General features: G+C 37.7%; 1 protein-coding gene across 3 annotated transcripts in view; it reads right to left on the bottom strand.

Moving 5' to 3' along the window:
- Positions 1-23958, bottom strand: part of DACH2 (dachshund family transcription factor 2) — a 243522-nt gene that overhangs the window by 57078 nt on the left and 162486 nt on the right. For 2 of the 3 annotated variants that reach the window (XM_015860388.2, XM_015860387.2), the window contains exons 4-5: positions 8041-8196; positions 5914-6086 (exon numbers count right to left, since the gene is read on the bottom strand). In XM_015860388.2, the coding sequence (XP_015715874.1) occupies positions 5914-6086; positions 8041-8196 (329 nt within the window). The remainder of the gene's footprint in view (positions 1-5913; positions 6087-8040; positions 8197-23958) is intronic. The other variant, XM_015860389.2, reaches the window with a different exon arrangement.

Here is a 23958-nt window from a genome sequence, read left to right on the forward strand (position 1 = left end):
TTTAATGGCATTTCATCGCTGACTAGCAGGATTTGGATGTTTGTGTGAGTCCTGGATGTTTTATTCAGATATTCATCTTGATATTTCATATTTAATTGAGATCCTTTTTCTGTTCAGCATTCTGCAGTAGCAGGAGAACTGGAATTCAGACCTCACTGATTAAACTTAGAGGAAGGAAATATACCGATTTTATTGACTTTAGGCCTGGGTTTAAGTTTTCAACTATGCAAGAAAAAATCAGAGCTGATCACCAGGTTCACAGGCTCTGGCATAATTTTTACAACATTAATTTGCTCCCTGGCTCCCCACTAGAATGTGCATTGTCACACCTCAATCTTACAGAGCTTGTCAAATCATCATTCAGATTACCAAAGCGGACGACAAGCTGGCTAGAGCTTACTAAAAAAAATATAAACCAAGAACCAGAGAGGCTCACTTCGTATTTACTATCCTTAACTAATGCACTGCTATGAAAAACAATGCACACTTAGCAATTAGGCTTTTCAAAGAAAAGGTATAATCTAGACATAGTAAGCAAGAACTGTATTACATCTTAGATGATGCTGGACAGATTAAATATGATTGACCACAAGAAATATGTTGGTAGAGCTACCATTCTGGGGCAAGAGAACAGTGGCTAGGTTTATATTATGAGCTATCTTAGTCTCAGAATAGGCATATGTAAACAGTAAGGACAACTTGTTGGTCTTCTGAGCTAGTTATATCATCTCCAACTGCTGTAAGAACTGGAGATGAACAAAGGAAACAGCTGGTCTAAAAACTAAGATAAGATATGTATGTCTGAAAGCCAGCTGGATCCTATTCATCTTTTGCACTGTATTGGAAAATCATTCATTTAAAATATATACTTTGCCATTTGAAATGCATTATTTTTTCCCACTGTGTATAGATAGTTGCTTCAGTCATAGTCAACTGGCATTTGTTTTCACACCAAATTTAAGAAATAATAAAAACTCTTCTGTTTACTGATTTTTAATACCAGATGTTCACTTGCTAATTCCATTACCTTGTAACTACTTCCTATAATTCATTAATTGCCAGCTGCTCAGCCAAACAGAGAACCACGGCTAATCAGATGGTATTGGTAAACAGCCAAGCAAGAGTCTCCTTCTTCAACATTTCTTAAATTAGCAATCACTGGAAAAGCTATGGCAATCTTCACTGGTAAATGAAGATTTTAACTTTACGTTTTACTTTGAATATGAAAGTATAATATCAACTAAAATTGGACATACTCCTGTTGTGGAAACTTCCTGCTTCAATCCCTCCTATGAATTGTTTCATCCAGTGCTGCTACTGAATGAAAGAAAGGCACTCTGGAGACTAATGATGGTAATGCTGTATCTCATCTATGTTATAGCTATATTAGTTATTAACTACAAATGCAAATGCTTAGGCCAATACTAAAAAGAACTGAGCCAGAACTAAGAGCTAGCGTGTGCTTGGCATGACAACATTCCTTTGCTAGCTTTGCAAAAAAAGAGACGTACTTCATTCTTACATTCTTCCTCCACTTGCAAATTTAACATTAGTGTTCACTGCTTATTCTTTAAATTGGAATCTAGTTGTCTTTGTGTTAAAAAGCAAGGCATTCTTGGCATCACAGGGACAGGACATGCCTCCCTTCATAGGAGGAGAGAAGTAAAGGCTATTTGATACAATTTGTAGGGACCCAAACATCTCCCAGCATAATAGCTTCTCAGTCAGTGAATAAAAAGACACAAACTTGCTTCTTTTTTACAAATACAGTTATAAAAATTAGTCTTACAGGAAGTAAGCAAACTACCCCGTCTCACACATCACTCCCCTAATGTATTCTAGAAACCATTTCAGCAATATGCTGCCAACAATGAACACTTGATATGAAATGGGACAGAGTAAATCTAATAAAGAAAAGTACCATAAATTTTACAAAAGTTTTGTTTTATAAACCTTGTAATATTCTATAAACAATTCAGAATGAATTGAATTCAGAGATATGAAATTAGCTACGTTATAAATTCTGCGACTGGAAATGTTTTTACACTGAGAAGAATTGTTTCCAAGTACTCTGAGATGGCCACATTTTTCTGGCTGTCAGGTAAATATTATGAATGCGAGTTGTACAGCACATAGAAAATAGCACCTCTCAGCAATAATTACACAACCCATCTGTATTGTCTTTAGGGAATTTAAAATGATGTCATATACATCCTTTACAGTTGCTTTAAGCATCTCACAGAATCAGAAGAGAACACAAAGAAAAATACATTCAAAAATTGCTGCTGCATGTAGAGATCACAGGTTAAAAATAATGTTTTGTTCTGCTTATCAGTAGACCAGAGAAAATCCAAATGTAAATTGTGTAATGAAACGCAAAATTTTGCCTTTCACCAAAAATGTCCATTTTTAACATTTTTTTCCTGGATTTTCCAAACGCATTCAAAAGACGTGTCACTTGTTCGTAACTGGGACCTGCCTAATGGCAAAGCGAATAAGAGGTACGCAGCAATACAGCAAGCATAAGGGAAAGAGGACAAAAGAAAAATGAACGGCAGGAAACTAATTTGCAGAAATACTCCTACTCAGGAGCAGCACATCTTTCAGGCAGAGCCAGAAGGAAGCGAGAGAGAAGGACGAGATGGAGAAGGATGAATGAGACAAGAGCAAGAGGAATAAATAAAGTACAAAAGATGTGGGACAGAAATAAGCAAGGAAAAGGGGGAATAAAAGGGCAAAAGAGCTTCTCAAATGTCTTCTGTGTTAAAATTTTGCCTCATTATTCCAGTCTCAGTTCTGTTACTTAACAAAAAGGGAGCAGCTTAAGGCCCCTAATTTGAATTCTGCTCCCACAACTTGAAGCCCACCCTGAACACAAGCTGTCCTACAGTTTATTTCAGAGGATACTGTGGGAAATGGTCTTACAGTGTACATATAAAGACTCACACAAACACAGCTCCAGAAGCTTGGTTCCTGCAAGACCTCTTGTACTTTCCCAACTCCAAGATAATGGAAAACTTTTCCATTACCTTTTTTCCAGACTGTATTCATACCTTCAGATGTGTTCCTGGAAGCGAGGAGCAGGCCAGCAGGTCCCCAGAAGAGGAAACCTCATTGGATATGACCCACGTCAAGTCCTTGCTTCCAGGTCAGCCCATCCTGGCTCTGCTGCATGCAACTAGCTACCTCCTACTCTTTGTTTGCTCAGAGAAAGAGCTCATTGGATCCCAATCACAGCCCACACAGGAACTGCTCCAGAGAGTTAATTCTTGCCAACCTTTATTAGAAGTTCACAACACCATCTGATACCACTCTGGGAATGAAATCTGTATTTCTCCTTTTCTAGTATATGCCTCAAATCCCAGACAGAGCAAGAACAGGTGAATGTGTCTACAAGCAGTGACTTATCATTTCAAGACAAGCCAAACCCATCCTACATTTCCACTACAGTCCCCTGAGGACCAACAAGCTCTTATCCAGGACTTCTTTCCCCTTGCCAGTCTCCTGTCATTCAGTCTTTTAAACACCCCAAATCTACCTGAGTCTGGATTCCATTTAGCTCTTTTTGAATGCAGGTCTATCTAGCGCCTCCCTCTTCTAGATCCCAACTTTTTGTTTGAAATAGTGCAAGTTTGTATGTTTCTTGGTTAAATAAGCCCCTTCTGACTTAAACAGTGTAAGTAAAGACTACAGGCTTGGTAAAACTACCATAACACTCTTGGTATCATGTGTGCCTTCAGGATATCCCCAGCCTCAAATCTCATTCCACCATGGGCAGACAGTTATGTGATCCTATTATGAGGTTTTAAAGTGCTGCCAATAAATGGAAGGGCTATTCTCATTTTTGTTGTGACAGCTCTGTGTATTTGCTATCCATGTATGTGCTGTCAGCCTCAACTCCTCTGAATCCATTTTAATTTAAATGCTGTTAAGACGTAGGTCTGTTTCCAGATTCTTAATTGATTTGCATTCTCGGAATACACTGTAACATTTCCTTTAATTCACGCTATGCTGTGAATGCATATTAATAGTCATATTCACTTACTGTATAATTAAGTTTATATAATTTAAATACAATACAGATACTACATTCACTATTGGTCCACCGTAAAATAAAATTCTTAACATTATGTAGTTACAGCCCTCTGAAGTTGAGTTGTTCTATAAACTTCAGTGACAAATTCTCTACTTTGTATAAAGGGCTGATCCAAACTTCACATCTGATGATGTAAAAATACAGCCACTGAGTAGATTCCCGTGAGGTGGAGGAGAAGCACTACAGGATGACAGTAAGCTACCACATTTACTCTCTACTTCTTTTTCCAGTCTACTCCATGAATCAAGTTCTAGCCCAGACTGGTTCTCAACACCAGGCTGGCTGGCAAAGCATTTTACAGCCAGTGCAGAAACTTGGGATTGCAGAATTCATCCATCTCAAAAACAGCTCTGGAGAAAATGATCAAGCAGGAGGGTAGACACAAGAGGGAGAAGAAAGAGGGTGGTAAAGCCATTGCTGCTCTCCCTCACACTATACCCTCATTCATGCAGATTCTTCAGAACTACTTCAGCCAAGTTTCAAGTGGTGCAAGCACTTTCAGATGAGCAGTAAATTCCTGAAAGCCCAGATTTGTAAGATGAATACTGTCAGAACCATACTTACAGCACTGCTAGTGGGTGCTGCCATAATCACATCAGATCACATTATAGATGGCTAAGAAGGTTTTGTGTGCCTGACCATTGTGCCTGCCTAATTTACAGTGTTCTTGTCAGGGGGAAATCAAGTTTCATAGTTATGACATTTCTTTCTGGAGCACTAAATGTTAACTTTGCTGATCATGCATATATTGGTAGAACAGCTTATTTCTAAATGGCAAACGTGATATAAAAAGCATAATGACTTCATTCAAAACTTTTATAGAGAGAGCAGCTGATTCTCACACCTATAGAAAACAGACTAAGTGGTATTTTAGTCATCAGAGGGCAGAAATAGATACACACTCGATATATTCAATTCATTTTTCCCATTTTAAGTAATGTCACTGTGCCATAATTGCGGTCTATCTAAAACTAGTTATTTTCTGTACTTCTAATATGAACTTAAATAACGTTGTCCTATAATAAAAGTATTACTATTGATAGATAACAACAGCAGCAACACTTTTACGCATTTCATTTCATACAAGGATCTCATCTTAATTGATAGTCACTCAGAGCTAGATGATCGTACATAACGAAAGGAAAGGACAAAGGCAGCCTCACACTGTGTAATAATATTCATATACAGTCTCAGCACTCGGAACAAATGAGAGAAAGATGCAGCATCACTTGACAGGTGAGAGTAACACCACAATGAAAGCATGCGCTACCTCTATCACACTAGCTACTGGCGTATTTCCCTCTACATCATGTAGAGGAAATAATTCCCACTAGAGTGCCGGTGAGACCTGCCGCTGCTGTGGACATATTGCATATCCCCTGGTGCACATATTGGGGAAGAATTGCTGTAAATTAGTAACTAACATCAGTTAGGGCTTTCCAGCAATTTCTAAGAATTTAATGACTTGCACATTAACTAAAAGGTTGTTAACCTCAGAGATACCACTTTTTGCACCTAGTCAACAACTGTGCAGACACAATGATAAGGAGACGTTTTTACAGTTGTAATGCAGATTAGTTCTATTCTAACAACTGAATTATGATCTGTAACTAAATTACATATTTGTAGATAAAGCAGAACATCTTATGTATCTTCTTGCTTGTACTTTCCTCAAACAGAAGCACTACCAGGAAGAGAAGATGTGTTATGTTGTGTTATGTAACATAAGCCCACTGCCTTTAGTTTTTCTTTAAAAAAATGGTCACTGTAAACATTTTTGTTAGCCACAAAAATCTAGTTTCATAGATGACTCTTACCTTTATAACAGAGGCCCCTGCCCTGGAAAGAGGACTGTGCATTTGGGCTGCTGCAGCCATGTTAGCTATTGTATTGAGGTGGTTCATCTGATTCATTGCCATTGCAACCGAAGCAGGAGGTAGGCTGACGGGTAGCAGAGGGTGGGGCATCATCATAAACGGCAGGTCTATTCCTAAAAGAGAGTATGCACAAGTTATGTGTCTCAATCCCCCATTTTATATCCTGTAATTTTTAAAGTCTACATTTTACTGGAATATTGGTTAGTTGGACTCAATTCTACTATGTGTTAATAAGTTTGAGGTTATACAGGAAGTAATCATGCATTCTAGAAAAGGCTGCACAGTTTGCACTAGGCCAAGAAACATTCAGATGTAAAAACAACGCAATTTTAGCAAAATTATTATACACTGGTGCACAAGTTCAGAGGTGTTTTTATTGACATCAACAAAGAAAAAAAAAAACAAAAAAAACAAAAAATACCTGCACGTTTTCCCAATACAAGTGAAGAATATTCATTAATCACTTTAACACGTCTTCTAACAATCTACCTACGTGGCAATCTGAAACTAGACTTCTGTATTAAGACTACTCCCTGACTAAAGAAAGCTGTAGAACGGACTACAGGACCACTGTACTACAGAACTGCAAACATGAATACGGGATGAAGGCAAATCATGACCAACTACAGCGGCTTATGATTCACTATATTTTATTTATAAGATGACCCATGCCAGTATTAATGATGACATGTAATAAGCCATGTGCACATACATCTCCCTTCACTTTAACCACATTGACAGTACCCTACACTGCTAACATCCATAAGCCTTTGTTCCCTTGCACATCTCCTTTAACAGCCCAATAATCTCTCCTCATACTCCATAGAACTCCAAAACTCCCAGGCACCATCTGGTCACACTGAGTTGTATTGTCTACTTAAAGTCCAATTGACATGCAAACTAAATGCAAACTACAAACAGAATTTAACAGCATATCACCAGTTTTAAGACACAATCCGTCAAACGTTTCAGAGGACTATGAAGAAAATATAGCTTGTAAATCATTGGACATAATGTCTGACACTCAATAAACTCTCTAACAACCTATAGACATTTGCCTACTACAACACCTATTGGAATATAACCTGAAAGTTTTCTGAACAGTAAAGAACATTATCCCTCATGCAAAACACGTACAGATAATGAATTATGCAAGAATATTAACGAAGGCATAAACCACGGTGAGTATTAGTCCCGTAACTTGCAGATTCTTAACTACTGATGCTTAACCACATGCCTGAAATGCTCAGGGTTCGACCTTCCCATGAACAAAGCAAACATTTATTGTAGGAGCCATTTAGATGGTTTTGATTTCTTCAAGTCATTGGTGTTACTTGGGTAGCAAGAAAGTATCTGCCCTAGAATCTCCTAAGGAGTCAGAAATGTCACTCATCCATTAAAACAAACACCAAAAGTCAACTTTCAAAACTGAGGATGAAGTAATGAAACAGATAAGGGGTCACAGATAGTGAAATTTTAATTCTTCATCCATCATAATCTTTTACAATTGATTTTACTCTTCGCTGCCTTTTTAAATATTATTTTCTGTTGTTATCTGAACGCTTTCTTGGAATAATGTCACAGTCCCTCCCCTTTGGGTCTAACAGAAGAGGTGATCTCTGGCTTCTCATCTGCCCCCTTCCTGAAGGAAGGAAAGGAGGGAGGATTAAAGTGAACTGTAAATTACAAAATCAAACTTCAACTGTGTGATTCTATTCCAGTTCCTTTGAAAAGCTGGCTTTAAGTGATGACTTTGCACAAACTTGGTAGGTACAAGGAAAGACAAAGAAGAGGAATTTGTTCCTACACACTTTTCACCAGTGATTTCCCACCCATTCTTTTCTCTCTTATATTTACTTGGTGGCCAACATTTTCAGCTGAGAAGAACTTACTGGAATTTTATGCAACTGTACTTGGTTTTTAGGCCACATCAATGTTGACCAGAACTAACAGCCCCTACCCAACAACAGGTGGCCACTCAAAGACAGCAGCTGCGTCTCACTGGGATAAAGCCTGCCTCCAAGCAGGGACTCCATATAACTTATTTCATGAGGGGACAGTACATACTGTTGGTAAGCAGGTGGTTCTGCTGAAGAGGACTGAGTGGGTGTGCACTTCCAAGGCTCGACTGTCCTGACAGGGTGGGATGACCAATGCTGTGCTGTGATCCCGTTGTAATGGGAGACTGAAGCTTGTCTTTATCCCAGGAGGATTCACTCCCACCTGCAAAACAGGGTATAAAGGGACCACAAATGGCACACGCTTTCTTAAAAAAAAAGCAGTCTGCTTTGTTAGTGACAAAAGAATACTTTTTACCTGTGTTTGCTTAGCACAAACACAGCATTTGGAAAAAAAATAAAAGCTAAGAAATATCCATTAGGTGAAAAATATGACTAAAAAACTTCAGCATCTCCTACTTTCAGACCAGCAATGCCTAAAACAATTAAAAGCTAAAAAGGAAAAAATTAACAAAGTAAGCATCAGACACTGGAGCACAATCTCCTGTCAGAGGGAAGCATGCCTGCCAGGGACTAACAGATATCTATCATTACTGTTAATGCTAACTGAGAGCTGCTCCACCATTCACTCCTTCAGTGATCACAGCTCTCCTGACTTTTAGCTCAATGACCTTAACAGGTTATAGCAATTCAACCCCCTGCAATGTTATTTCTGAGCTTTTCTTCCTCTGCTGGGCTCGATCCCGGGGATGTTCGAAGCAAAGCTCTTGAGTCTGCCAGGTTAGCCAAGCCAGGCATTAGGTAGGGCTTGGAAACTATCAGGATTCAGGATGTCAAGATCAGATAACTTACAATGCACAGCAATTATGATCAGAACAACAACAACAAAATATAACAAACTGAGCACACATCTACTTGGCCCAGAGTATCTGTTTGGTCTTCTGAACATGCTGTGTTTTGCAGCAATTTTACAGATGGTAGTTTTCTATAGTGCAACATTTATACATGTGAGTAACAACAAGCTGCTTTTAAAGAGCAGTTAAGTAGACCATGAGAGTGAATTCTGAAATACACACCTGGTCCACAAAGCAAACCACCTTAAAAGTCAGGCTGAACAGTTCTAGAGTAAAAAGCTATTTCAGGTACACTCCTTTCTCAGGTATATCCCATGTTTTTAATTAGATTGGTAGTAATGAAAATATGCAATTACGATATTGATTTTATTTTGATTTTATGAACAAGAATTTCAATTAGAGTAAGTAACAGATTATTGCGATTAAAGGGGACTGTGGTAGAAAGCAAAAGGCACTTAAATTGGAAATGAAAGTAACAGAAAATGTCTACATTTTTATGACAATACTCAGCTAATAAACATGATTAACACTGCTAAATGCAAAAGTTTGAAAGATCAATGACTGAGAAAAAAGGTAATCGCTCCATCATTTTAGCACCATGTCCATGTGTGAATTACCCTCCTGTAAAAGATCTGTAATTTGCAAAATGATGAGTCATAACTGACGAAGAAAGATATGGTGAATAATGGCATGTGATATCAATACAATATGGCACGGTGTGGTAATTAGAAGCACCGCTGCAGCTAGGGCCCTTTCAACATTCTCATTATTTAATATCCAGTACAGCTGCACTTTTAAATAACGTTTGACTAATACTTAGTGTATAAGTTGTTCACACCAACCATCATGAAACAGAGGTGCTACTTAGTGAAGTATTTACCAACTCAAACCTGTGATTTGGAAAAGGTTGGGTTTTTTTGCAGACCTGATGCTGCAGTATCAGAGCCAGACTGGATTTCTAGGTTAAGATGCATGTACTGTGGGAAAGAACAATTATTCCTACATGGAGAACTGCACTGTGAAGAAAAGAGACCTGCTTACGGAAATACAGGAAATCTGCCGGGGAACAGGAAACCAAATTTAAGTTCTGTCATACAGTCCAAATCATCAGATCAGGATTCCTTACAAAAGTGGACAACAATAACGTGTTTGTTTTTTTTTTCTCTGAAAATTCTTCTTGTCAATCTGCTTCTGTATTCAGTGCCAGCAACAGAAGAATAAACTGCAGTACACTTGGATCTACAGATCATTCCTGTGTTCTTACGTTCTCCATCACATTTCCTTACAGAAAGAAAACACAGTAGTGCTGATAGTAAGATAGAAGTGTAATATAATAATCTTATGTGCATCCTATAGTCTTCTATACACCACACAGGTAACAGCTTCATCTCTTAATTTGCACTGCACATAATATGCAGCAGCAAGTCCTTTAAAATGAAAGTAAGAAGTATAATTACTTCTTACCTACAGCTGTTAAACACTGGCACATTTTGTAAGGGCAGTAAGATTAATTATCTCCAACTTACAAGTGGGAAAGCTGAGCTTTCCCAGTTCTGTGGAGCAGCTTCTTCCAGGTTTCTGGTAGATGAATGGTGAAGCTGAAAGAGAAATCAGGTCTGACAGGTCCTACTCTTGCTCCCTCACTTTCAACTCCTCCTACCTACAGGAACTTTGCACAGCTAAAGATAACAGCTTCTAAAGAATACCTGCATTCTTCCCTGCAGTACCTACCTGCATATAGTAAGAAAAATTTACATATAAACTAATAGGAATAGGAAAAATATATGAAGAAAAAAGCAAATATACAACACAATTTGGAAAAACAGAAACAGAAAACATGAATTTGATTTATTTTACATCTTGTGTATAAGGGGAAAAAGATTCTATTTATTTTAAATGAGAAAAGTTACTAATACTTTTAAATTTCTGATTTAATATTCTGATTCGTGTCATAAGAGCATTAACAGAGCCCTCAGAAGTCTGCTCATTTGTCAAAATGCCAATACATCATTTCTACACTTTACAAAAAGCATTATGTTTAACACTATTACCCACTACCCATATGACCTTCTTTCTGAAAGATAAAACTGAAGGACAAAAAGGTAATTTTTCCTTATCTTGTTTGCATTCTAGTCGATCTTGTCCCAGAACAGATTGCACTCAGCATTAAAAAAGGGCAAGAGAGACAAGAACCTCCATCTTCCAGGGCTCCTGACGCTTATCAGAAGCAAGCACAGAGCCTGCAGCTTCCTTAAACATAGACACACCAAATTGAAAAGAAGACGGACAAGTTATTAGATGTCCAGCTATCCCAAAACATTACTGAACATTCTTGCCAGCAGAAGGAGCTAAAGAAGATCTGACCTGCTTCAACCACCCAGTTCAAGTCATGTAGAAAATCCAGTGCACAGTTCTTATTTTGCTTTTCAGATTTAAAGAGGATTAAAAAAAGGCCTAGAGGTCTGCATTGCACACAGTCACCTACAAAGAAATGCAGTGTATGTTTTGAAGGACACAGATAAAGACAGAAATTACATGAATTGGTAAGAGAGTTACTAATTGAAGCCTGGTATTCGCTAGTCTTAAGAGGTTACTTGAGAGAACTTATTTATCAGTGCATGAATTACGTTTATGTTCAACTAAGCAAAAGCAAAACTAATGCAACAACCCCCAGTCCATTCACTCCAAAATTACAACGTGTTACAAGGCAAGCATTCCCTTAACACCATTTTACAGCCCAGTGGACAAATTCTGAACATCTCTTCTCCTGAATCCCTATGAAGATGGAATTTAGATGAGTTCATAAATATGGGGATTCAAACCACAAGTAACACAACTACAGGAAATCAGCCCAAGCCATACATACATGTACTACTGGTCTTGTACTCACATATCTACCATGCAGTGTATGATTATGTGCAATCACATCTAGGTTTGTAAACAAAGATCCTCCGTTGCAGTTTCATTTTGTTTAGCTGAAAGAAGTGCAGGTGATAAGCTCACCTGTCCTGGACTTCAGCAGTTCTACAGCGTAATTATTTAAGCTTCATGTTTTCTAGCAACCAACCTCTCTTCTTCAGAACAAAAACTACTACTTTTTTTTGGTGAAGATCTATTTGGGAAGATTAAATTAGAGTCTTACTTTGAGGTACTGAAAGATCTCCAGAAAGTAATCGAAGTTCAACTTGGTGACAGTTTCCTTTCATTTGGTTTCAAATTCATTTTATCAGCCTTAAAACTGCACGTTCTACCTAAATGAAATCCACTCTGTCAGAGGTACCTTTGAATTGAACAATCACACTGCTTCAATCTATGTCTGTCATTTTATTTTTTGTTGTGATATATTTCTGAGAAATTGAACCCAAATTGTTAAAAACAATATCCTTTTCACTGTCCAATTCTATTCTAAAACTATCTTTAAGCACATTTTTCATGCTACTGGGAATAGTAAGAATAGGATCATCCATGAAGAGCAGATATTCACGGTACTGTTATTTCAGCACTGCTATTATCGAAGTATTTTACACCAACAGTAATATAAATGCCCAGCATACATACGTCCTCTGAATTCTTTTGAAACCCAGAATCCTTAAACCACCTTGGGCCTGTTTGCCAGTATTTGTACCCCCAGGGTTTTCAGGTGACCCACGCAATTTGACTTTACACACAACGTAATCTTGCCTCAATCCAGGGAAAGACAGTCATTGCAAAAAACATTCTCCACTGAAAACTCTTCGACCTGCAACTTTCCAAACTTTTTCCATGCTATGAACATTTGAATGTCTAAGAGCAAGATAAGATTATGTATCAGACCAGTTTTTCAATGCTGTACTATAGAATGACAGCTATCAAAGTCAACAATAGCTCCAGTAGTGTCTGTAAATGTTTTAACTGTATATAATAATCTCCATGATGGAAAGTACAGCTGATAGCTCCATTAGTTTCAATACAGACATACAGTTATCTTTGCCAACAGAAGATCAAATGTCAGTATGAGAAGTGTAATTTTTAGAGTCTATCCAGCTAGGAAACCACTTTGCCAATAGTAAGAAATTTGTGGCATCAAAATAGAATGCATTCCTTGCCCGAAAATAGTCTCTTGCATAATCATGACCAAAACTAGAAATCCACATGTCAGTTGTTGGCTACATTCACTGATTGATAAATCACTGGGTACTGAGAATCAAGAGATGTCCCCTACAGTTTCATCTATCTAGAAAGCCAGCCAATTTGACTTATTAAATAGAAGGAAACTCAAGATTCACCTCTTGCAGACTACAGATACAGACATAAAAATAGATATATATTAAGCACTGAGACACACACTGGACTGATACAATTAATGTGAACCAGAACTAGACTGAAATTTTGCCTTTTCGGAGCAATAAGAACTTTCAGAATTCAGATCACTGAACACAGAGTTAGGATAGGAAGGGTCCACCTACACTATATTCCTGGTACTGTCATTTTACCATCAAGAAAATACAAGGCTTTCAGATGCAGGCTATGACTCAGTTAGCCCTATACTCTGTCCATCACAGTGGCAATAGATGATATTTCTCATGAAGATTAAGAAAGACTGGCGACGACCTGGGATCCTTTACCCACAAATAAATTTTTTCATTTTCAAATGGGAATGAGATTTGTTTAAATCAAGATGAAACGTTGGCTAAACCAGCTCCTAAAAGCATGCCATCCATGTGAACATCTGAAAGATCTGCAGTGCATTTTAAGCCTAGCTGTACTGATTTGTCTAGCTGTGTGTATTCGGCTGTATCAGCTTCTGGATTGTGCCCTAGAAGAAAGCCACAGAAGTGTGCAGGGTAAGATATTAAAACTCAAGAAACCCAGTGATGGCTTTACTGGGCTACTTCCAAAAACTTATCAAGTGGTTCAGCAGATGTAATTACTGCTTAGCCCTGCCAAAGCTTTGAAATGTGCCCATTAATTCAGCAATTCCCAATCTGTCCATCAGTCAGTCATACTTAAAAAATATGTCTGTCACAACATAGGTGAAGTAATCTGTTAATAATTATACAATAAGAAGTCATATGAAATTTGAATATAGTTTCTGAACTTTTTGAAATGTCTGAGTAACATCAAATTTTATTTCAAAGCAAAGTGGATACTAAAGACAACTTGAATTGTCGCAAGTGATCTAAAAAGAATAACCCGATTAACTCCAAAATGATGCTTTTTCAGAAGATAAATACAGAGCTGTATTTATTCGTTGCTGATGGCTACTAACACTGGTCAGTGAGCGTACAGGAACTACTCAATAGGTGCTGCAAGGAATTTTTTCAATAAAACAGTCTTTTGTTTTTAAAGAATAGCTAGAAATCAGCCTTTTCCTCAAACAACAAATACTAAAAATTGGAAAAAGTGGTGCAAAACAAATAAAGAGATGAAGAAAAATGAAAATGAAAATCCTATATGATGTAATGGAGTAGAGCCATATAAACATATGGCTCCAACATACAAACATGAGGCTCCAACTGGCATCATCTTCATTTAAACATGAAATATTAAATACATCTCAATGGGTCTGCTGATTCAAGTTACCCCACCAAAGCACCCCCATCAAAGTTAGATTTGAAAGCTGAAGGATGATAGAAGGCTGGATACAAACAACCGCAATAGATTTCAAAAGCAGTTCTCCAAGTTAGCTACCTGTATCATTCAATTCAGTTCCTTTGTTGATTTGGTCATGCATAAATATAAATCAAAATAATTAACTTCTCGCCCATGAAGGGATGTGAAAAAAATTCCAATAATTAAAAAATTATGTCTCTGTTTCTTTGTTGTCTGATATTTAACTGCCTGATAATAAAATGCAGGGAAAGCAACCAAACAAAGAAAGCAAACAGAGAACAAACAGTAAGCTTGTGATCTTTACAGTAGTAGTTAGGCATTTATGGCTTCCTGAATGGAAATCACTCACGGTATTTCAGAAGGGAGGAACAATATAAATAAAGGAATAATAGCCACCACGATGACTTCATATGAACATGGTAACAGCTGTAGCCCATTTCATCCTTCTACTTTGTCTCTAGGAAGGGCCAAGAGCAATACTCAGTGAATGAGAAAAAGCCTGCAGTTAAAATTTCCCAGAATGTTCTCCAACAACTTGTGGATTATGAACTTCCTGAAACAGAGGTACTTTCCTTGAATTAATAATCCTTACTAGATTTCTCCTCCATTCAATTAAACTGCTGTCCACATCAACAGCATCCTGGCAGCAGCAAGGAGTTCCAGAGCTTGACCACACGTGCTATGGAAACCCACCTCATGCTGCTGGTGTGAGGGGATGACCTCAAATCTGCTGCCTTCCTCTGACACCTTCCAGTTCTTTTAGTGTAAGAAATAACAAATATTTCAGCGTCTCTGATGCAGTGCACTGTACTGTTCTTGGAATTAGGGAACTTAAGGTTAAACTCTAAACATTTTTCTGGATCTGAATCAATGTCAAAAGCATGTGCAGGCTCTTTCCTAAGAGGTATTAAGTGACCTCTATTCTGTCACTCAAGGCCTTTTAGCATAAGCCTCACAAATTTGAGCTGGTGGCCAGATAATATATGTTTGTATTTTTTATTGCAAAGTTGTGTAAGGGAGACCCCTGATAGTTAACTGAAAATACCTGTACCAAAAGAGGGCTGCATGTATCATTATTTCGACAGATATGAGGGCAGCAAACTCAAGAGAGGACAACCTTTTACTTGATATACCTTGAAATGTAACCACAGGATTATGGCTCATTCTTGCACAGCTGATCCTTGCACACTCTGAATGTTAACTTCTCATTTTCAGTGGTAGGTGCCTCATTTTTTTGCTATGTATATTTTTCCATAGAAAGACAATGACACTGTATTAGGAAAACTCTCTTCTGGCTTAGAATCATCAACAACATGAAAAAATACCTGCTGTTCCTTACTGAAGGACCAAAGTTAGTCTTCAGAAACACATGCATTTCAAGATAGAGATAAGGTCAAAATTTGGTCTGTCATGTTTTTATTACTGTTGATGATGCACATGCCAGAAATAGAACAGCTTAACTTTCAGATCTTGTACAGAGTTTGCAGGGCCAGCTGCCAAAATGGATAAAACATAAATCCTAAACTGAACAACTGCAGCCAGCAAGCAAGGAACTAAGATCCATATTCCAGTGATGACAATTGCTGACACCTTCAGTCCTCACAAACTATACATTTGAGCGGCTTTGTTTTTTATTACTTAATATTTTCCCATATTTGACAACTTACTGAAATAACCACTGAGATAAATGCAGTGTGTATTTGTAACGTGACTGCAACTACCCAGTGAGTTTGGTTTGGTTTCAAGCATCTCTGAGAATGTCTTGACCTGCACAGCAGACAGGCAGCACTACAGCACAAAATCAAATCAGCTGAAGTTTTAACAATTTATGAACAGCTCAAGTTGCAGATCAAAATGTTCCGTGTTAATTTTTAGTGACAAAAATGAACTACGCATTTATAATCTTTTCAAGAATTCTTAACACTACAGGAACTCTGTGCAACATAAATTAAGGCTTGAAAGAATTAACTGCAGCCTGTGGCACTTCATACTCTGACATTTGGACAATCTTCCTAACCTCTGCCAGCTTGAAGCAACTAGACAGAACTCAGTGACATTGGACATTGTACTCGAGAATGAGAGGCAGCAAAAGGCACGTCCAGCATCATTATATATTGAAGCCAAATGACTACAGAAGCTTTTCAATGTGGTTTACCACCATAAGCCTGTTTCCACAAAGAATTAGGAAGTGCAGACACATGCTCTTGCACAGCCTCAACAGTTGTGTCGGTATGGGGAATACTGGAAAGGTATACACTAATACTGAAGATGCATGATTTCTTTACTACCTGGCACTTGATTCCTTGCAGGAACTAGTTACAGACTTCCAAAAAATTCAGAGTGCTGCCAAAACCTGGAGAGTATAGAAGGTCAGTAGTGAAATCTATGGTGTTTTATTTAATTTAGAACAGGCAAAACAAAACAAAACAAAACAAAACCCTTAAACTTAATTAAAAGCCAACTTCCTTTAAAACTCACTTTCATTTCTGCTCATATTAACAACTGAATATATACCTTCCACATCACGTGGACATCTTCCATGTTAAGTCAATGTTTGATTTCCAGAATATTACTTCTCCCTCATCAAACCTAGCCATCAGGTGCTCTCACCCAGTCTCTAGTGCAGTACTTGTCAAGGAGAGGTGACAGCTTTGCACTGGTTTCTCTAAGGAGCAGGATCAAAGCTTTAGAACTCACCAACAGTGCCAATTAAACTGTTCAAGAAAACCTTAATTCATTACTGAGTACGACATAGTCTAGACCTTCAAATGAGTACTCTTCTAAGGTATACAAAGCTATTAACAATCTTCAGAGCAAACATTATTCCGCGTTGATATTAATGCTGGATAAAAGGAAAATATATCTCAAGAAGAAATAGTGAGAGGTTTTAGCAGCAGTATGTAATAACAGAATGCCAAGCTGAACTTAAATAAGCTCAAGGTTTTGGACAAGATTCATTTCTGCTTATGATAGAAGTATGCACCACCTTGATTATCGTTTAAAAAAATATTGACAGCTTGCCTTCTCATACCAATGCCTAGTAACAAATTCCAAATGTTTTGTCACATTTCTTGTGAGCAATGCCATCTGCCAGAGGTGGCATTTCATGGCTGTTTACCCTGACTCCCTCCAAGAATTCATCTGCCACTATCTAATGCTGCCTGAATAAAGGGGATTAAGACTCTGATGCAACAGAGACTATTGATAATTTGGTATAATTGGGAAGAAATGAAGATAAATGAGGTTGAGGATGGAGAGGCAATTAGTTGAGCTGCCTGTACAGCTGTGTTCTCGGCCTAGCTCCCCTGGCCTTTTCTTTGGTGAGGTATGTGCAAATTAAACATAATGACAAATACACTCTTCCCAGAGCTCTTTAGTTTGGGAAGCTTGAAGATATGATTTTCACTTCTGAGATTCTAGGCAGCTTTCAGTTAAGAAAAAAGTCATACTCACTGTCGAGATTTTTAAAGAGGAAGGCAGTTTCTAACAGCACAGCTCCTGCTTCAAAGCGCTGCTCTTCGTCTGGGAGCAGCACTCAGCACTCCTGCTGCTCTGTGGTACAGCACAGCATGACGGCAGCATCCACCAGGAGGGTGAATGCTTCAGAGTTCCTCCGTGCCACCGAGCGCTGTGATCACTACACAGCTCAGAACACCTTTGATTCTGAAATTTGGCACCTCATTCACTACATACACTCTATACACTTAATTGGTCAAACAACATCTCCAAAGCACCATTCCCCTGAAATGTGGACTGCTGAGAGCCCAGCTCCAAATGCCTCAAGTGAAAATTGGACGATACATACATTATTCTACGGAAGATCAAACAAGTGTTAGATTTTTAGCCATGAACACAATAGGAATCAAATAAATAAATAACTCCAGGTATGAGCCTTACTTCCAGGCTATGTTATTCAGATAAGACCAAGTAATCAAGCCCAGGTATGTTGAAAAGCATGAACATGGCCAGATTACCAACCTCCAATTCTGAAGGCACAAATCTGGGTAGTCTGTAGTTAGCAATTCTTTCAAAGATACTGATATCCATTCATACACAGCCACCTAAAACTATGCACTTTTATAGTTAAACATAAGCAAACAGAGTTTAATATAAACAAACATTTGCCACAAGAACTGCCACTGTGTGATTCACAAAAGAATCTAATATAATTCTTCATAAAGAACAAACAAAATCATGTAAGGTTGCAAGATGTTTTTCAGAAAGAAAACCAATATTTACAGAGGCAGTTCTGGCTTTCTGACATGTTTCCCTAACTACAAACCACAAATGAATTTTCTGCTTTCATACATGGGTGCTTCTGACTGAACGAGATCTTAGATGAAAGACTCCCCACATAAATTGCACTTTTTCCTACATCCAAATAGCTTCAACTCTTCAAAAAAGAAAAATATTCTAGAGTGAGTTGAAAACTGACCTTCACCCAAAGGCACAGCCGAGATCCTACACACAGAAGAAACTTCGCTGAATTTTGGAAGAAAAATGTGAAATATTGTGAAAGTACAACAATTTAATTGATCTATTTTGAAACAGGAATTTTCTTGTCAACAGCTCATCTGTACTGCACGGTTCTTTGGCATATTCTCAAAGCTGAAAGCAGCTGAATTTGTCCCTTTTAAAACTCAAAGAATTTATGCAAAGTACAATGTCTCCTCTGAGACATTTTTTACATCTGCAGAACCTTTCTCTGTCTCAACACTGAACTCCTTCCTATGACCTAAAGGTCGATCAAAATTCCAGTTCTTTATCTGCAGTTCTTCTTCATTTTGGATTAGGTTTCTACAAAGGACTAAAAATAGCTTACTTCTTATGAGGCAAACATGTCAGCAGAAAAGAAGAACATAAGTATTTTTTAATTAAGTTAAATCTACATTTAGTCTTAGAGAAGCTGAAAATTTGGCTGAGGTAACTGTTTCTTTATATAACCCAAGTTTTTAACATATAGTGCAGATTAGCAATTTTTTTTTTTACATTTCTCTTCAGTATTCCAATTCCATAATTACACCTATAGTCCTTTACTGAAACCGTCCTCTCATTAACATTGCAAATGATCAAAATTATTTGCTGCTCATCTTCTGGCTTGACACTTAATCAAAGTATTCTAAGTTAATCTTTAATCTTGTGACTGACCGTGTGCGGCGCACACGTGACACCAGTCACACTGAGCACAGCCTTGGCTTTCCGCAGGCAGCAAATGCCCGTGCCCTGGGCAAAGGGGATGGCAGCAGTTCTGCTGCCTTCTCCCACCTGCAGCACAGCTGTGCACACTTACCGACACTGTTGGCAGCCTCCATCTCCTGGGATCACACAGGGTTGAGTGCTCTCAAACAAAGCAGAAATACGTGTCTCTGTGGGTGCTCCTGAAGTGTGTCAGCACTGCTGTAGTCAGCAATGCCCTATCCAACGCTTTATTTTGCACTTGAGACGATTGATACAAGACCTGCCTGATTTCTTTGCATCCTGGCGTGCCCCTCGTCCTTCACTCACAGCAACAGCAGATTTACCATCCGCAGGAGGGAAAAGACCAGGGCAATTTCAGAAAGGGCAGATACAACAACACAGTGGGGAAACAAATCTGGAAAGGGATACACTTAAGTGTGAGCAAAGGGAGAACAAACATCAAAACTGTTCTGACTTCAGTGGGTTACGGGACACAGGGAGCGTGGCAATTGCAGTAATGCTTCCATAACTTTCATGATAGCAAAAGGCAGTTTCTGACTGAAGAAGCTAGGAAACAAAGGAAAGGCAGGGGGTAAAACAGAAATAAACAGATAAAAAGATTTCACATTGTCATGAATAGGACAAAGAGCTGAAAAGGAAATAATCTAATTTCCATGTTCATCACAGTGTTTTCCCATTTCCATGTTAAAACATTCATGTCAATTTTCCCTCCATACAGCCCTTCATCAGAGATGGGTGCCAATTCTCTTTATATCATAATGCTGTCCCAAAATCACAACACATGAACTGCACATTGCTACTGAAAGAGGTTTAGCAAAGCCCTTTCTGAGAAACTACTTTGTGGTTTTATCAAATCCCTTCACTGTTTTTCAGATGCCTGTTGTTATAGCCGTATTATGAGGCTAACCTCAAATTCAGCTCCACATCTTCTCAATGTTAAACCTTGGACACATCCATATTAAAACAAAGGAAAAAACTAAGCTCTTTGGACTGCTAAGGCTATTTAATTATTTGTATCCTTCTTTTAAGTGATCACTCATTTTTCCATTTCCTAATGGTACTCTGCAGCAGTATTATATAACATTGCTAAAACCAAAGCAACAGCATTATGATAAAGATAGCTGTGATTTTTCCAAAATGAAACTGTAAGGCCATCCTCTTCATCTAGTCTGTGCTCCCACCACACACCCCTGTGTGCTGCTACCAACACACTTAGCATTTCAGATTTAGTCTCTGAATTCAGAACACACTCAACTGCAAACTTATGGGAGGAGAGCAAGTATAAGCATATGCAAAAATAATACAGTGACTGCCAGTAACCCTTAAAAAAATCATTAATCTTGAGGCCCAGAAGTTTGCTTTTTACCAATTCAAACCAAGGAAAAGGATTTTCTTGAAAAGCAAAGAAATTGGCTTCAATGAACATTCCAGGACAAATCTCTAAAAAGTGGATTAGTGAAGAATGCAATTTCAAATGGAATGTTGAACTAGTAATTATTTAAGTAATGCCAATAGTATTTAAAACAGCTTTATACCAACCACATACCAATAAGAGAGAAGGGAAATAAACGCCTGGAATCTACACTCAAAACAGATAAACAAACAGCAAGGAAAAAAAAAATGTAATAAATGATGATAAAAAGGAATGAGCTTACAGAAAATAAACGGCACTTGTAGATGATTAAATTTTGAAGGTGAGATATTGTATAACTGCACCAGCCATTTATTTTTGTGCCACAACTGCATGTAATCTATTCTTTTAAATCCAAACTGAAGATTCGGTGCTATCTGATGACTTAGATGTTCCATTTATGTAGTACAGGGGCAGCTGTAATTATTCCAGGCAGTTTCAAAGAGTGAAGAGTTGTTACTGAGTTGGACAGAAGATGAGTATTGGACACTAGAAATACAACAGCGTGAATATTTCTCCTACAAACAGAATCCAAGAGCTTAAATTCAGCGAGGCTCCTAAATATCTGCTGCCTTCACATTTCTCTCAAATGTCCTTCTGCATACTTAATACTTCACTGTTAAAGTTCAATCTCTAACACAGAAATGTTATTTAACAAACAGTATCCATGCAAATATATTTGGTGTTTATAGTCATGCCAGCTATTCTAGCATTCTCTAAAGGACTTTCCTCCCTGAATGCAGAATTTTACGAATAAATGGAATAAAGTCAAATTTAACTTCTAAGAAATACACTGTCAAGTTTATTAATTGAAATAAAATAAAGGCAGCAAATGAGGAGGAAAATTTCTCAAGGAAAAAAAGTAGAAGTCCCCAATTTTCAGATAACATAGTCCATATAGGAACAGTCTGTTCCGCAGACACTTCGTCCAACTACCTTTCAAATTTCCATCTGAAATACAAGGAAATAAATCCTGTTATAACTCATATTATCTGCCTTAGAGGGACGGGTTAAAATGCTGCCAGTCATGTCCCACTACACTGGTAGCTGAACACACAGCTCACACAGAGACATGCTGGAAGCTTCACAACTCTCAGAGAGTATCTCCCTTCCCATCCTTACAGTAGTTTGTTCATCTCCTTCAAAAGAAGGAATCTCATCTCATTTTCATATTGTAAAGATGCAGAACAAACACAACAAAGCAAGTCCTTCAGTTTCCAAGGTTTTAAATATCAACGCACGCTTGATCTTAAAGGCAAGCTGAACATTTATGTCTTGTCTTGGTGATGAAGCTCATGAATATATAATGAGAGCAGAACAACTCTGCCACTGATTAAATGTCAAAAAAGGTTTTATTGTCAAATATACTGTAAATACAGAAGATATACAACAAAGACCATTAATTGTAGATAGCTCTTTGCAGTTAAAAAAAATGCACGATCTAAATAGGAAATGTTGATATGCAGTTTCAACTACCCATGTTAATTTACCTGCAGAAAGTACCTTCAGTTGACCATTATAAGTCACATACACCTATAAAATGGCCAAGTTCTGTTGGATGAAATGTTTATTTAAGGACAGATGTTAGCATGTTACAGTCTATACCATAAACATGCACAGCATTCTTCATCTGTCTATCCAACATCTTTATTAAAATTTATGTAAACCGACCAAAGCTCTGCACTGGCTCTGGGATCTCACAGGATGTGAATCACTTGGAGAGAGGCCAAGGGAGCATGGTCAGAACTGACCAAGGAGCTATAAAATCATCAGGATGGGGCACATTCAGAAAAGTGGGTTTTTGTAATTTCAGGAAGTGATGACAGATAGCAGAATCACTAATAGTCTTTAACTTTGACTAGCAACAACACTGCTGGTCTTCCACAATTGTAAGTGGAACAGTGTGATGAATTACTGCTACCTGTACACAGTGGGACAGTATGGGCACTTTGGGTTGGGGTTATTTTTGCTTTGGCTTTTTTTGGTAAAGGAGCTAAAAACACAGACTACCCACCTGTATGTATTTTTAATTTGGTAACAACTGCACTTGCTAAAATTCTACCAACCTGTCACTCACAGCTTCAGATTTCAGCTTTAAAAAACCAACACCAAAAAAACCACACCAAATATGGAGCAGAAAGCATCACCTATTATGCAAAATTGTCGGATGCTTATTTTTCAAATCACAGATATAAACGCATAACCCTGATTTTATGACTTTTATTAACATTAACAAAGGAAAGCAAAACCTGAGTAACTATTCAAGGTAGCTAAGGTATTCTATACAAAGTAACATGGCTTTGAGCTATGCATGTCCTGCTTCCAGAACTAAGGAATGTCTTTCACTTGTTGGGTGCAAGTAAAGGCAGAATTACTTGAGACCACTGTGACTTCTGTCTCATCAAATTCACAAATCAGCCAGACATTTAAACAGCACCAACTGTTGCAAGTGAAACTGCTATCAAATCTCAGCTGTAGAAATGTCAGTTTAGGGCAGCCTGCAAAAACCTAGTGCTGAATCCTTCACAAAAAAGAACACAATATTATTATTATTATTATTATTATTATTATTATTATTATTATTATTATTATTATTATTATTATTATTATTATTATTATTATTATTATTATTATCATCATCATCATCATCATTATTATTATTTCAGATTAACGCTACTCTCTTGAGAGAATATTCCAAATGACTGCATTACAAATGTCTCAATGCACATTAGGGGATTTAAAAAAATCTGATTGAAATTTTAATTCATGAGACTCCCCCTGTTGGCAGCTGCCCCACCATCAATGCATTCCTTTGGGGGACTCTCAGCATGTGGCCTGCATCAAAGGTAATATCCCTGTTCTCATCCTGACTTAAACATGCCTTAATAAGAAAAAGAATTTTCCAGACTTTAAAAAGTAACTCAAATATTGGAGTACCTTTTATTGTTAAAATATAATTGGTGAGAGATAG

Source organism: Coturnix japonica, chromosome 4 (genome assembly GCF_001577835.2).
Source record: "Coturnix japonica isolate 7356 chromosome 4, Coturnix japonica 2.1, whole genome shotgun sequence".
Classification (NCBI taxonomy): domain Eukaryota; kingdom Metazoa; phylum Chordata; class Aves; order Galliformes; family Phasianidae; genus Coturnix; species Coturnix japonica.